The following is a 14,160-nucleotide window of genomic DNA, read 5'->3' as shown; positions in this document are numbered from 1 at the left end:
TCGCCGTGAGGACAAGTTTCTTCACAGCCCGTTTGCTTTGTCCCTTTGTTTCGATCTGTAACGCTCCTCAGAAACCAGGTTTGAAAGCCACAAAACAGCGACGCGTCATAAAAGAAAATGTGCAGCAGTTTGACTTTCAGCAGCGGCCGATAAGCCGGGCGCGTCGCGGATAAGAAAGTCCCGGCTGCGTGATGATAAAACGTGAAAAAGATGGCGGTAAACACAGACACAGGCCGTTATCGGAATGGGCCGGTCCTGACCCGCGGCCCGGCTTGTGGGTCGCGCGGTTCACCCGGCACTATTTTCTCTGAATGTAATAAGAAAATGTCCCGCGTGACCTCGTGGCCCCTCGTGTCCGTCCTGGAGCAGGTTCTTTATGAGGCGGAGAGAGAAAGATAAGACGAGGGACAGGCCGTATTCACTGACACTGCATAATGTCTGATGCGGCTCTGAATGACCTTTGACCCGGGAGATGGACTGTCGCTATATTTGACTTTTCAAACTCACAGGTCTAAATGTGCTTCAGCTGATGGAGTCACAGCGCTGGAGTTTTCACATCAGGGGCCCACATTTTGGAATCGCTAACAAAGGGAAAGAACGTAAACCTATCGCAGTGTCACTAAATAATGTTATTTTTCCAATACAGGGGCTCGTCATATATTTAGAATATCAGGATAAAGTGCATTTACTTCTGTTATTCAACTTAAACTGTGAAACTAATATATTATAGACTCATTACATGCAAAGTGAGATATGTAGCCTTTGTTTGTTGTCATTGTCAGTTGTTTTCAGATGTTGGAGCTGCCCGAATCTCATTGCACCAGCCCCTTATGGCGCCCCCTGCAGGTGGTGGGTCCACAGAAGGACGGCCTCACGATAGACCGGGCCTGTTGGTCTCTCATAAGGAGCTCCTGACCCGCTCTCTGTCTGACCCGTCACCTATAGGACCTGTTTGCCCTGGGAGTCCCTACCAGGATCATTCAGGCTCAAACCCTCCATCACGTTAAGGTGACGGTTCCAGGAGGGGCTCACAGCTTGTAAAAACCTCAAATTAAACATCTCAGAAAATTAGAATATTTTAAAAAAGGGACTGTAGCCATAATCATCAACATTTGTAATGAGTCCATATCATATATTAGTTTCACATTTTAAGTTGACCCCTCAAACGTGGTGGAGGGTTTGAGCCCGAATGATCCTGGAGCTCTGTGGTCGGGGCTTCGTGTCCCTGGTAGGGTCTCCCAGGGCAAACAGGTCCTATAGGTGACGGGTCAGACAGAGAGCGGGTCAGAAGCCCCTTATGAGAGACCAACGGGCCCGGTTAGAACCATGAGGCCGTCCTTCTGTGGACCCACCACCTGCAGGAGGAGCCATAAGGGGCTGGTGCAATGTGACGACCCGGCAATGGACAAGTGCAAGAAAATGGATGGATTTTAAGTTAAATAACAGAAGTAAATGGACTTTTTCATGATATTCTAATTATATGACGAGCACCGGTATATTCTGACCAATTTGGGAGATTTATGCCATTACTAATGGGATAAATAAGTCGTACAAATAGCATATGCTCAGCAATAATAACTCAAGTCATCTAGACATGTTTTTAAATTGCTGCATTACCTACAGATTATTGTAAATGATGGTGAATAGAACTTACCAGCAGTGATTTGAACAGACTCGGGGCGTGTTAGTGCTGAGTCTGTGGCGTGGCCGGAGCGCGGGGGTGTGGCTTACAAAGACGGGGTCGACTGAGGTGACTCCCCTTCTCTCTCCTCAGCTTTGCATTAACACTACAAACTTTACTCCACGGTGACCTCAGCCATTTCCCATCTCCGTGTAGCATTGTGGCTGTTACCTCTGCAGTTTAATCTGACCCTGTTGTGTTTGGACAGACGCCGTGTGCCGCTGCTCCCCCCTCTTCCACGGGCCTCGCTGCGAGCTGACGGAAAACCCCTGCTCCGCCCAGCCCTGCTCCCACGGCCGAGTCTGCATCCCCAAACCACACGGCTACATCTGCAACTGCTCCCTGGACCACCCCCACGCACGGTAACCATTCACATCAGCAGCATGGTTTAACGACAGGTGGGGGAACTCTACACGGTGTGCTGATTTATGCAGAAACCGCGGTCGGAAAAGGAGCATGTATCAGCGGGTTCGGATGAGATGGTTTATTAATATAGAGGAGAGAAAACCAACCCAAAGACCCCACAGTGAGATTTATCAACAGGACCCTGTCCTCAAACAAGGCAGAAAACTCAAATGTTTACTTCACCTCTTACCACCCGCCTGAACCAAATGCATTCTGTCCTCTTTGGCCATTATGTAGGTCTGTGCAACACCTCATTTGAAAGCTAAGACCCACAAAACTGATCTTTCTCCTCGCGTTGTTGCTGTGTTGTGTCACCTTTTTTGTTTTGTTTTTTTGTCACATTTTTGTTGATTTTTTGTAATTTTTTGTTTGGATTTTTGTCTTTTTTTTAAAAAATTCTTGTCACTTTTGCGGTTGAATTTTTGTCACATTTTTGTTGAATTTTTGTCATTTTTTTGTTGAATTTTTGTCACTTTTTTGTTGAATTTTTCTCATTTTTTTGTTGAATTTTTGACATTTTTTTGTTGAATTTTTGACATTTTTTTGTTGAATTTTTCTCATTTTTTTGTTGAATTTTTGAATTTTTTTTATTGAATTTTTGTCACTTTTTTGTTGAATTTTTCTCTTTTTTTTTTGAATTTTTGACACTTTTTTTGTTGAATTCTTGTCTCTTTTATGTTGATTTTTTCTCATTTTTTTGTTGAATTTTTCTCATTTTTTGGTTGAATTTTTGTCACTTTATTGTTGAATTTTTGTCACATTTTTGTTGCGTTTACATCCCTGTTTTCTTCTCATTTTTTGTGGCTGTTTTGGTGTTTTTCCCCAAGAAGCTTTTTGATTAGGGTAAAGCCAAACGGGAGAAAATGGGATCCGTTCAGGTGGGAGTTAAGAGGTTAACAGTTTTCAAACATGACCATATATGGGCGAGTCCAGAGATGCGTCTGTATCTATGAATAACAGGAAAAACATACCTGTAAGCTGCATTTACAGCGCCCCAGGTTCAAATACTGATATTGATCCGGTCATATTTAACAGTTAATACAAACATAGGACAAAAACATGTTGTGATCTGCAGGGGTTTTCATATAGACTGGCTGAAAGTGAGTTGCCACAACAGGTTTGTGGGTTTCAGCTTTCAAAGGAGGAACTTTTAAATCATTATCCCACATTTGTTGCTAATTACTCTTAGAAAAAGTTTGGCATCACGACACAGTTAAGTCGATGAAGCAAAATGGAGCCGCATGAGCGTCATCACAGGCTGAGAGTTTGTTGTTTTTCTCGATGTGGACGAGAATAAAACACATGAATGAATGAAAAAGTCACAATGGATTTTCTACAGTTGTCCTGGAACGACTCGGCTTGGGTCGATTCCTTTTACCGTGATGCATCTCTGTGCCGCTCCCAATCCTTCACCGGGAATACATCGCCATCGACTGAACGCAACTTTATTCAACTTTTACTCAAACTTCCAAATGAATCGCTCTGAATCAATGGCGCTCGTCTTCCTGGGTGCGTTTGAAGCGGCGGCGTGTTGTGGGAGAGCGGCTCCGGGGGGAGGAGCCTGAAGCGCCGGTGACGATGGCTCCGCTGGGCTTCAGGCCGGGCGGCGCAGACGGCTCCAGGAAAACCAAAATATTAGACTCAAATAAGGGAATAAAAGAGACAAGTGCGTCCGTCACTCCCGGGGCCAAACGCGGAAATATCTCACTTTCCAAAGGCAGCGCGTCTGAGGATCATTCACCAAAAGTTGAGATTGGTTACTTTTTGTATTTCTACTAAACCACCGCTTTTGTCAAGGCCTGTATCAGGAAGAAACCGGGTTATATACGGACCTCATTTCTGTTATTCAACTTAAACTGTGAATATATGATAGACTCATTACATTATGGCTCAGCTTGTAAAGAACCCAAATTAAACATGTCAGAAAATGGATCTAAAGCCCTAATCATCCAAACTAGAGCAAATAAAGGCTGGACATTTGTCACTTTGCATGTCATGAGTCTTTATCATACATTAGTTTAAATTAACTTTTCAACAATTTTGTAATTTTCACCTGTATTGAAGCCTCATCCTGACACCAGCAAGTGTGGTGTCAGGATGAGGGGCATCCTGGTGTCCTTCATCACCACGATGAGGGGTTTAGCCGTGAAGCAGCCAGAAGGTCCTGGCTCCGACTCCCACCGGGACGGGGCTTCTCTGTGTGGAGTTTGCATGTTCTCCCCATGTCTGCGTAGGTTTCCTCCGGGTACTCTGGCCATACTTATGCACAGTGTTGGGAAAAATGTTCTACATGAACTAGTTCAAAGTTCAGTTCACAAATTTCAAAATGAACTCGTCCGTTCATAGTTCATAATTGTTTATAGTAAATAGTTCGTTCATAGTTCCAAAAATGAACTAGTACATAGTTCTTTTTTTATTTTTTTTTGCTGCGAGCTGTTATTCAGGCATGAAAACGGGTCAGGGGTGAAAATGGTGAGAAGTATATTTCCCCTCTCAGGGAAATATTTTTATACTCCATATCTTAAAGCAACAATCTGAAGTATTTTGAGATGTATTTTGCCAGCCTTGGGAGAGCTGGAGAAAGTTCAGCCATGAGTCAAAAATATCATGGCCTCCTCACTTAGTGTTAAAACTCTTTCATGTCAGAATGTCACTGTTTTCAGAGTGGATTTTGGAAATCTTTGCTAATCATATTTTATTATTATTATCATTATTATATTTAAGTTTAATTGGTAAATTCTTAGTGGAAAATGAAGCTACAAATATTCAATTGCATTTGTGTTAATTTGGTAAATTAATCATGTGAATAAGATTGTTTTAGGAGCTAATTTGTAGTTAAAAAACTCCACATTGTGTCTTTATGTAAATGAGCGGCACCGCAGAGCAGAGGAGTTTGCAGCCACAGACGTTACACAAGAAACTCGCTTCGTAACCTCACACTGTGGCTGCTCGGGCACCGTGCGGACCCGCTGGTTACCGGTGTGCCAGGGCCTGTGCCAGGGCCTGTGCCAGGGCCATAAACAGCAGAGTTCAGTGACACAGTCGGGCCGCAGGCGCGGGGGCGGAGCGGAGCTAGCGCGAGCTACACCGTGGACCCGCCAGAGTTTAGAGCCGCTGGTTTTATATTCACTGATATAAGAAATCTGGCACCATATTGAACGAACGTAAATAGAACGGGAAATGCCGTTCACAGACACCAGAGTGAACGCGTTCATGGTGTCGTTCATCAGGCAGTAACACTGTGCGTTCAGTTCACGTTCGCCCAAAATATGAACGTTCAGGTACATCACTGCTTATGCATACCACTGCATCTACCCACAAACCGACCCCTTCACACGCTCGCCCTCTCAAACCCGGGTTTCCTCTGGGTACCACTCATGCCTGCATGATGGTGCAGATGTGTGCAGAGGTGTTTCTGTCAGTCTACCCCAGAGGAAACTGTGCCTACACAAACAGCTCGCTGAGGATCTAAAGGTCTTTGAGCGTCATTAGAGATCTACAAATCCACAGATGTCTTCTTCTGAAACACTGGAGGCACCACGAGCCCCCACACCTGCAGCACAGTGGAGGCATCATTCACATTCATCATTCACAGTCGCTTACACCACACTTTCACAGTCTGCTGCTGCTGCTCAGTTTCTCATGGATGTTTCTTCTGTTGCAGGTGCCATAACATGATCGAAGTGTGTCCTCCAGACTCCTGCCCCAAAGAATTCGGCTGCAAAGTGGTGTTCGGCTCCATCCACTGCGACCCTATGCCCGTTGGGGTCAGTCCAAAACAAAGATCGGATTAGTTCATTTTATACTTGGGTGTATTCCTCATGTAGTTTAGCCGGTTCACATGGTATGTACTTTGTTTGTAACCGTGTCTCCTCCCGGTGTCTCTCAGATGCAGCCGGCGGTGGGCTTCATGGAGCTCATCGAGATCGGCGCCAGCGTTCTCGGTCTGGTCCTCCTGGTGGGGATCTTCGTCTGCGTGAGGAAACGCTACGTCAAGCAGCAGAAGAAGAAGCCGGCCTGTGTGCAGGACTCCAACGGGTGAGTTAGTCTGTGCAGTGTTTCTAAAGGATGTTTACAGGGAGAATTTTCAACATCCAGTTCCGAGCCTGATTTATGGAGCTTTGAATCCCACAAGACAAGGGGAAAGTTGTTTTAAAGCCTGAAAATGCAGGTGTGATGCCAGTGAGAAGGTAACAGGCTCTTAGCCCCGCCTCTTCCTTTCTCAAATGTCTCAGTGATTACCTCTTGTCCCCTGATAGAGCCCTGAATGAGACTCAGAGGAACCGACCAAAGAACTGTGACTCCTCTTTCCCCCCGCCTTAAACCGAGCGCATTTTCTCCAGATCAGCTTCACCCAAATCTAAAAGCTTCTCCACCAGAGCTCACAGCCAATACGAGCGGTCGCTGTTATTCTTTACTTCCGTATTTTCCGGCACATGCGGCGTGTCCGGTAGGCACGAGCTGCTGGGCTGATGTGGCGCCGCTGTTGTTCACAGTTTGGGTTCTCGTAGATGCTTCATGTACATGTTAAAAGGTTCAGTCACATTTCAGTTCAGTTTCTATGTTTAGAGAGTCGACTGATGATGTATGTTTGACGTATGTTGCAGCATCAGGGTTGCCAGATTCTCAAAACCAATATATCGTACCAAGATTCCAAAAGGATCGTATTTCAGCACAAACTATCGTACAGTATAAATATGTCCATAGCAATGGCTCTAATCATCACCCCGAACTACAACACAGGCTCACATACTGTCCCATTTATTACATCACGCACACGCATGACATGACGACACAGGCCTCACCTAAGAGACGGCTTGCCTTGGCACATTCACGTATTTCTGAGTAATCTGTAAAAATTCTGATGGCGGCCATTTTAGGGATAGGTTTGCCTGAGTCCTCCTAGGAACGCCCCCACCTCCTGGAGACGCCTCCGAGCTTTCGTCACCAGCCGAGTAACCAACCACTGCTCCTCAGCAGAACCCCCTCCCCACTGATGCCACAGACAGCGTGTGGAGGGGGCGTGTCGGAAAGAGGAGGAGGTTCTTAAAGAGACAGAGGCCTATTTCAAGACATTCACTACAGACATTTTGAGACAGACATTTTATACAAGGCAGTTATTCTAATTTACTGCATTTACAGACCAACAGAAGGTTTGGTCATCATTATAGTGTGATATAGACTGGTGCTATGGGACTGAAAAAAGCAGAACACCCCCTCTTTAATGCAGGCTAACTGATACCATAGAAATGCACTAGCCTTGCGCCACGAAACTCTTCATAGATATGAACTGCATGAATTACAAAAAATTCATGCAGTTCTCCAGAAATCAACAACACTCTGGATAACTAGGAAATGAGGCCCAATGTCAAAAATCCTGAAATATCCCTTTAAGTGCACATCACCTTGATTAACCTTTTCTACACAGCAGTAAATGTATCTCGTTACTGCCCTTTCCGAGGTACTGCAAGTCATTTTCCCAGAGCCAAACTTGTTTTACACAACCAGTACTGTTTGTATGATTCCACCATAATGAATATTACATTTCAAAACATGATTCATTAGTTCTTTTTAAGCACATAGATCAGCTTGTAGAAATGAAAACGTCACTTTGGTAAGTCTTCAAAAAAAGAAGTCAAAACAACTCAAAATCAGGTGAATCTTCCTTCTTAAAACAACAACATGGCTACATGGGGTGGCCGTTTGCCGTTTGTGTGTTTTGCAGCTTCAGTGCTTTCACCCAGGACTTCCTTTCAAAAGAAGCTCTTTTTGTTTTCATTAGTTAGTTGGTTAGTTCAGTTTATGGCTCAGCAGCTGGTCAGCAGTGATATCTAGTTCGCTCGTGACTTTTATCTCATGTTGTTTTGCCGACCGACCTTTACACCGGCCCGGCTCGTGTGTGACGTGTGTTTTCGTCTCCTTATATCACTTCTTTTGTCTGTTTTTCATCACATTTTGTGTCACGTTTTTTCCGCTCTCATGTGGCTTTTTCATGGCTCTTCAGTCGAGTGTTTCTGTCGCTCTTTTGTCACTATTTTGTTGCATTTTCATCCTCATTTTCATCCATATTGTGACGCTTTAGATCTGGGTAAAGCCGAACACGTGCTCGGGTCAGGTGGGGGTAAAGAGGTTTGCTTGGTTTTGCCTTAAATCCACTTGTGAGGAATAATCGTCCGCTGGTTCTGAGGTGAAAAGTTTGTGTTGTGATTTCTCTGTCTGCGGCGCCTCCTGAAAGCTGCAGCGATGATGATGATGAAGCCGTGTCTTGTTAGTCCTGAAGCTTTGTTTCGCGCCTGTAAACAAGTGGAAAAAAAACCTTTACAAAAACAGAATACAAAACAACGCGAACAACAGCTCGAACTCAAACCTGCATCTATTATAGAAGCGCCGGGTCGACCGGGACAAAACCGAGCTTTTACAAACAACACACAAAACAACACACCCCCTCTGCAAAAGTGACGCAGCTCGATGTGTCACCCAGAGCTGGGACGGGACAAAGGAGTCATTTACACGAGCCGTGAACATTGTAGCATGATTAAGTTTAAGTGTGTTTTGAAGACGTCCTGATGCAACAGTCTTGGCTCTGGTTTCATCATCTACAAGGAGGTGCAAAATGTAATTACTATTGAATCATAAAGGCTGCGGCTTTGGAGGTCATTTAAAAAAGACATCAGAAAAAATGACGTCGCTGTGCCTGAGGCCGGTAAACCATACCAGTGTAAAGGTTCGGTTCTGCTGGAGTCAAAGAAATACAACAATGGAAAACAGGTTTCAGATCAAAGAAATGATTTTTTCCCCATGAATTATTATTAATTATTTTTTGTCAATTTCCAAAATGAGTGGCCATTTTTCACATATTTCTTGACGTGAACCTGATATTGTAACTTTGCAGATCTTCCATGCGCTATTGCTCTGTTTTCTGGTTTGAGACGACAAATACTTTAATATAGGTATTGGACAAAGTATCGAAAACCAAGTAAATAGGACTGGTGAGATGTAATGAAGAGAAAAGGCGATAAAACAGTGTGAGACTCAGGAATCCTGGTCGTCCGGAGTCTGTGTCTCCTCCTGCTCGATGAGCAGCTGCAGACGGAGGAAGAACAGGGGCGGAGCTGACACGGGCAGCAGAGGGGCTGAGGCCCCACAGGGAAAAACAATACATACGGTGAATAGAATAAATGATAAGAGTCTAATTACAGCTATAAAAACAGTTGCTTTTCTTTCTTTCTTTATTGTTGTTTTTTTGGGAAAGTCATCCTAATGTTGATAGTTCTTCAACTTTTATCTGATTAGTTAAACATTTACTCGGGAAGACGAGCTGTTGAGTGTCTCAGAAAGAAATGTTTTTCTGTAAAACCATGTTTTTAGGCTATTGTCTTATCAAAAACACCTCCAGAGTGGTTTGTGGCTTCATTCATGCAGTTCTCACAATCCTCCTGAATCCTGCTCTCTGAGGCTCCGCCCTCTCCTGGAAAATCATTGAGTTGTGACTCTGACGTTTTTTTACATCAGTGTCAAACCGGAAGAGCACAACGTCTGTAATATACTGCTTTAGGCCTAATTTATAAAACAGCTTTTTCATTATTTCTGGAAAAAAAAGGAAGTGCCCTGTGTGCGCTGCCCCTGCAGAGAAAACAAACACACGCCTGAGCGTCTGAACAGACGTCATGTTTGCACCGAAAGCTGTGAAGATGGAGCTCTTTCTAACCTACTCTGGACACGCCTGTTCTTTTCTCTTACCTAACGATAATGTCACGGAGAAAAGCACGTTTGGCTACGAGGCCTTTATTCAACCTTCCTAAAGAAGAGGCCACTCGCCAGAAGTTGTTTTTTCTCTCCGGGATTCGGCGACTTCACCAGAACCAAAGAGGATTCACTTTTAGAACCAACGTGAATCCCATAATGTAACACCTGATGGAGCGGCGTGTTAGCGTGTGTGTTAGCCTTTGAATTAGCGTCTGTGTTAGCGTGTGTGTTAGCGTGTGTGTTAGCATGTGTGTTAGCGTGTGTGTTAGCCTTTGAATTAGCGTGTGTGTTAGCGTGTGTGTTAGCATGTGTGTTATGAAGCAGCTCCTTATAACTGCATTGTGAAGTAACTTCACTTATAGTTGTGATATTTATATTTCTTTTCCTGCTAATGTTGCATGGGCGGATTAGCTCGGAGAGAGGGGGCGGAGTTAACTGAATCAAAGCGTTGTGTTTTACAGGTTTGCAAAATACCTCCAGAAAATACTTATATTTCTCACAAAAGTAGTGCTCCATAGTGGTAGAGGTACAATATATCATAAATGCCTATACTTTACTTTGGGATGGATAAAATAGCAGATGCAGATCCTTTAAAACGTATATTTAACATAAAGTAATTATAAGTGATATAATAATCATGTATCGGCCTCATGTCGTGTTCTGAGTTTTCTACATTAAAGTTCCACCTCCTCCAAAGTCCTCTGGAACCACCTGACTGTGTTTCCTCGAGCTTCCTTCACTTTCTAGCTTTTCCGCCTGTGGGTTTGCTCAATATTTCAGCGTTACTTTGCTCTCCAGGATAAATATCAAACTCACGCTAGTAAACGTAAGACTCGGTTGTAAATAAGTCATTCTGTGGCTCTTTTTTGAAACCCTGATGTATTTTTAAATATTTGTTGTTTTCCGTGTTTGATTTGAACGCCCGCGCTGACGTCTGTTTTGCTCCCGGCTCTTTCATTAGTCGAGCTTCGGCCGGCGGTAAAAACACCGACCGAGCTGTCAGTCCCGATCACGGAGGGCGATGTCAGGCGAGAACAACAAGCTCGGGTTTAAAGGAGAACGTATCAAACTGCAGAAACGAGCAGCTGAATTACTATATTTAGTCTGTACTTTCTTATCTTTGCACTTTCTATCACACACAGCGAAGGCTGCACTTCTTTATGCATTTATTATCCTGTACAGCTTTTTACTCAGGTCAAAAACAGGCTTGACTGGGTTATTTAAAGAACAACTAACCCCAAAATCAACTTTTTTTTCTAGCTAAGTTGTATAAATGGGTATCTTATAGTTTTGTCTACGTGTATCTGTCACTATTTTAACAATTTAGTGCATATAGGCCTCTGTCTCTTTAAGAACCTCTGAGCCTTTAGACACGCCCCCTCCACACGCTGTCTGTGGCATCAGTGGGGAGGGGGTTCTGCTGAGGAGCAGTGGTTGGTTACTCGGCTGGTGACAAAAGCTCGGAGGCGTCTCCAGGAGGTGGGGGCGTTCCTAGGAGGACTCAGGCAAACCTATCCCTAAAATGGCCGCCGTCAGAGTTTTTACAGATTACTCAAAAATACGTGAATGTGCCAAGGCAACACTTCAGGCATGTTTTTAATGAGGGAATGACATAATAACATGATGGAAAGCTTGAAAAAGTCAATTTTGCATAATACCCCCCTTTAAAGGAATAGGCCACCGTTTTTATATACTAAGATATGTTCTTACCTCACTTTAGCCGAGTTAATATATCCCCGTCTGGTCTTTGTCCGTGCGCTCTGCCAGGCAAACGGAGCACATACGCAGCCTCTCCCACATGTCACATAGCTCCAAAAAAGCTCACGATAGAAGCTACCAAGCTCTTCCACGTGTTCCCTATTTAAATAAAGTTACATGAAGTGTTTTCACGCGAAGTATATTTACACAGAAATGTAGCATGTCGATTTTATAAGCAAATAAAACGGGGGACTATATTGTGAGGCGTAATGATACAGGAGCAAAACGTCCGCGCAGTAACTCCTAAAGACTTCCCCCGCTCACTTCCGTCAATAACCTTTAGGAGTTACTGCGCGGACGCTGTGCTCCTGTATCATTACGCCTCACAATATAGTCCCCCTTTTTATCTGCTTATAAAATCGACATGTCACATTTCTGTGTAAATATACTTCGCATGAAAACACTTCACGTAACTTTATTTAAATAGGGAACACGTGGAAGAGCTTGGTAGCTTCTATCGTGAGCTTTTTTGGAGCTATGTAACATGTGGGAGAGGCTGCGTATGTGCTCCGTTTGCCTGGCAGAGCGCACGGACAAAGACCAGACGGGGATATATTAACACGTCTAAAGTGAGGTAAGAACATATCTTCGTATATAAAAACGGTGGCCTGTTCCTTTAAGCCCCAGGGCCTATGGTGGTTAAGGTGGGCCTGTGCGTGAGCGGACAGTTACTCCTGTCACATGGTCACTGTAGTCGAATGGGAAGTCCCGGTCCAAACCGAGAAGCACAGAGAATATCATGGTGTAAATATGCCATAGTTTAGCTCGGTTTAGCTCGGTTTAGCTCGGTTTAGCTCTGCTTCTTGTGTATTTTTGGCTTCACAACAGACTGCAAATACAATCTTTCTCTTTATTACGGATCCTTAGTTATTCCTGCAGCAATATCTAATCACATATTGAATGTTTGCAAACATCTTACGAATGAAGATTCCAGGATATTTTGCATTTGTGGCTTTAAAAGTACAGTATTCAGGCTTTAAAATGGCATAATAAGGCGTTCATTTTGACTTCTAATCTTCCACCCGCAGTCTCTTTTACTGAACTTCCACTGCAGCAGGGAGACGTTACAAACCAGTGGTCTCATGTGATCTGTGTCTAAATAAAGTAAAAGCTGCTGTAGTGAAGCCCCGATACACAACACACAAAACGAAGCTAATCGCTCCTGACTGTTTGCATCTTCAGCTCCTTCAGCTCCAACATATTAACCACGGAAAGTGAAATTCAGCAAAAGTTCTGATTTGTCCGAGAACTAACTTGAGCACATTTTGTACATCCGGATTCATGTTAGTCCCTGAAATACGTGTCATGTAAATAAAACCTGATGCTGCTATTATTCCAAACAGGCGATAATAACCTGACCAAGTCATTTTTGTCTCACTTGTCTATTTTAACCTCTTAACCTCCGCCTGCACCAATCACGTTTTATCCAGTTCGACTTTAACCAAATCTGAAAGCTTCTTGAAGAAAATACTGACGAAACCAGATGTAATGAGGATGAAAAACGCAACAAAAAAGCAACAAGAATGCAACAAAATAATCGACAAAAAAGTGATGAAAAAGAGCGACAAAAACTGGGACTCGCGTTTGTTATAAAAGTGAATCCACTTTGAGAAGCTTCACCAAACATCAGAGACAGTCACAGAAAAACACTGTTGGCGAGTGTCCTCTTCTTTAGGAAGGTTGAATAAAGTCCTCGTAAACAAACGCTTTTTTCTCTGTGACATTATCGTTAGGTGAGAAAAAAGAACAGGCGTGTCCAGAGTAGGTTAGAAAGAGCTCCTTCTTCACAGCTGCAGTGCAAACATGACGTCTGTTCAGACACTCAGGGGGTGTGTTTGTTTTCTCCACAGGGGCAGCGCGGACGCCTCAGGCAGTTGTTTTACAAATTAAAATCAGGCCGTAAGGCATTACATTACAGACATCAGGCTCTTCCTGTTTGACACTATAACGTAAAAAACGTCAGTGTCACAACTTTCCAGCAGAGGGCGGAGCAGCTGCTCAGAGCAGGATTCAGGAGGATTGATGTGAACTGTGTGTATGAAGCCACAAACCACTCTGGAGGTGTTTTTGATAAGGAAATAGCATTTTAACCTGGGTAGACTCAAACAGACGAAAGCGGTGATTAGGAAGATTTATTGACATGTATATTAGTTTTGGCGATCAGACCCCGGCGGTAACATCGATGTACGAAAGTCAGTCTGGATGAACAGCTTGTAGTTAGGGATGTCTTCCCCGGAGCCTGGACACTGGTGGTGGTATGGAAGACCCGTGAAGCTGCAGCAGGTAGAAGCCGTGGATGGAAGAGGCGAAGATGGGGCGGAGGCGGGTCGCAGCACAGCTGGGAAGTGAACGAACCATGATTGCTGTGGCTTAAAAGCGGGACCGAGGGCGATGATTGGCTGCTATGGAGGTGCAGCTCTTATGCTGAGGTGGAGGTGGAGGTGTGGCCTTTCGGAAGCGATCATTGGCTGGAGGTATGTGATGCTGAAGATCGTCTCCCAGGTTGAATTAACGCCAAGGCTTCATAACAACATGGCTGGTGGGGGGGCCGGGTTGGCGGTGGGTTTACG

The 14,160-nt window shown here is 44.1% G+C and overlaps 1 protein-coding gene across 1 annotated transcript in view; it reads left to right on the top strand.

Moving 5' to 3' along the window:
• The window catches only part of fat2 (FAT atypical cadherin 2), a 223,921-nt gene that overhangs the window by 196,811 nt on the left and 12,950 nt on the right, over positions 1 to 14,160 (top strand). The window contains exons 25-27 of the mRNA XM_079556143.1: positions 1,890 to 2,043; positions 5,751 to 5,853; positions 5,976 to 6,124. Coding sequence (XP_079412269.1) covers positions 1,890 to 2,043; positions 5,751 to 5,853; positions 5,976 to 6,124 — 406 coding nt within the window. The remainder of the gene's footprint in view (positions 1 to 1,889; positions 2,044 to 5,750; positions 5,854 to 5,975; positions 6,125 to 14,160) is intronic.

The sequence above is a fragment of the Gobius niger genome, assembly GCF_951799975.1.
Source record: "Gobius niger genome assembly, chromosome: 5".
In the NCBI taxonomy this organism is placed as follows: domain Eukaryota; kingdom Metazoa; phylum Chordata; class Actinopteri; order Gobiiformes; family Gobiidae; genus Gobius; species Gobius niger.
The sequence above is the reverse complement of the archived record's forward strand: the minus strand, read 5'-3'. Positions and strand labels throughout refer to the sequence as shown.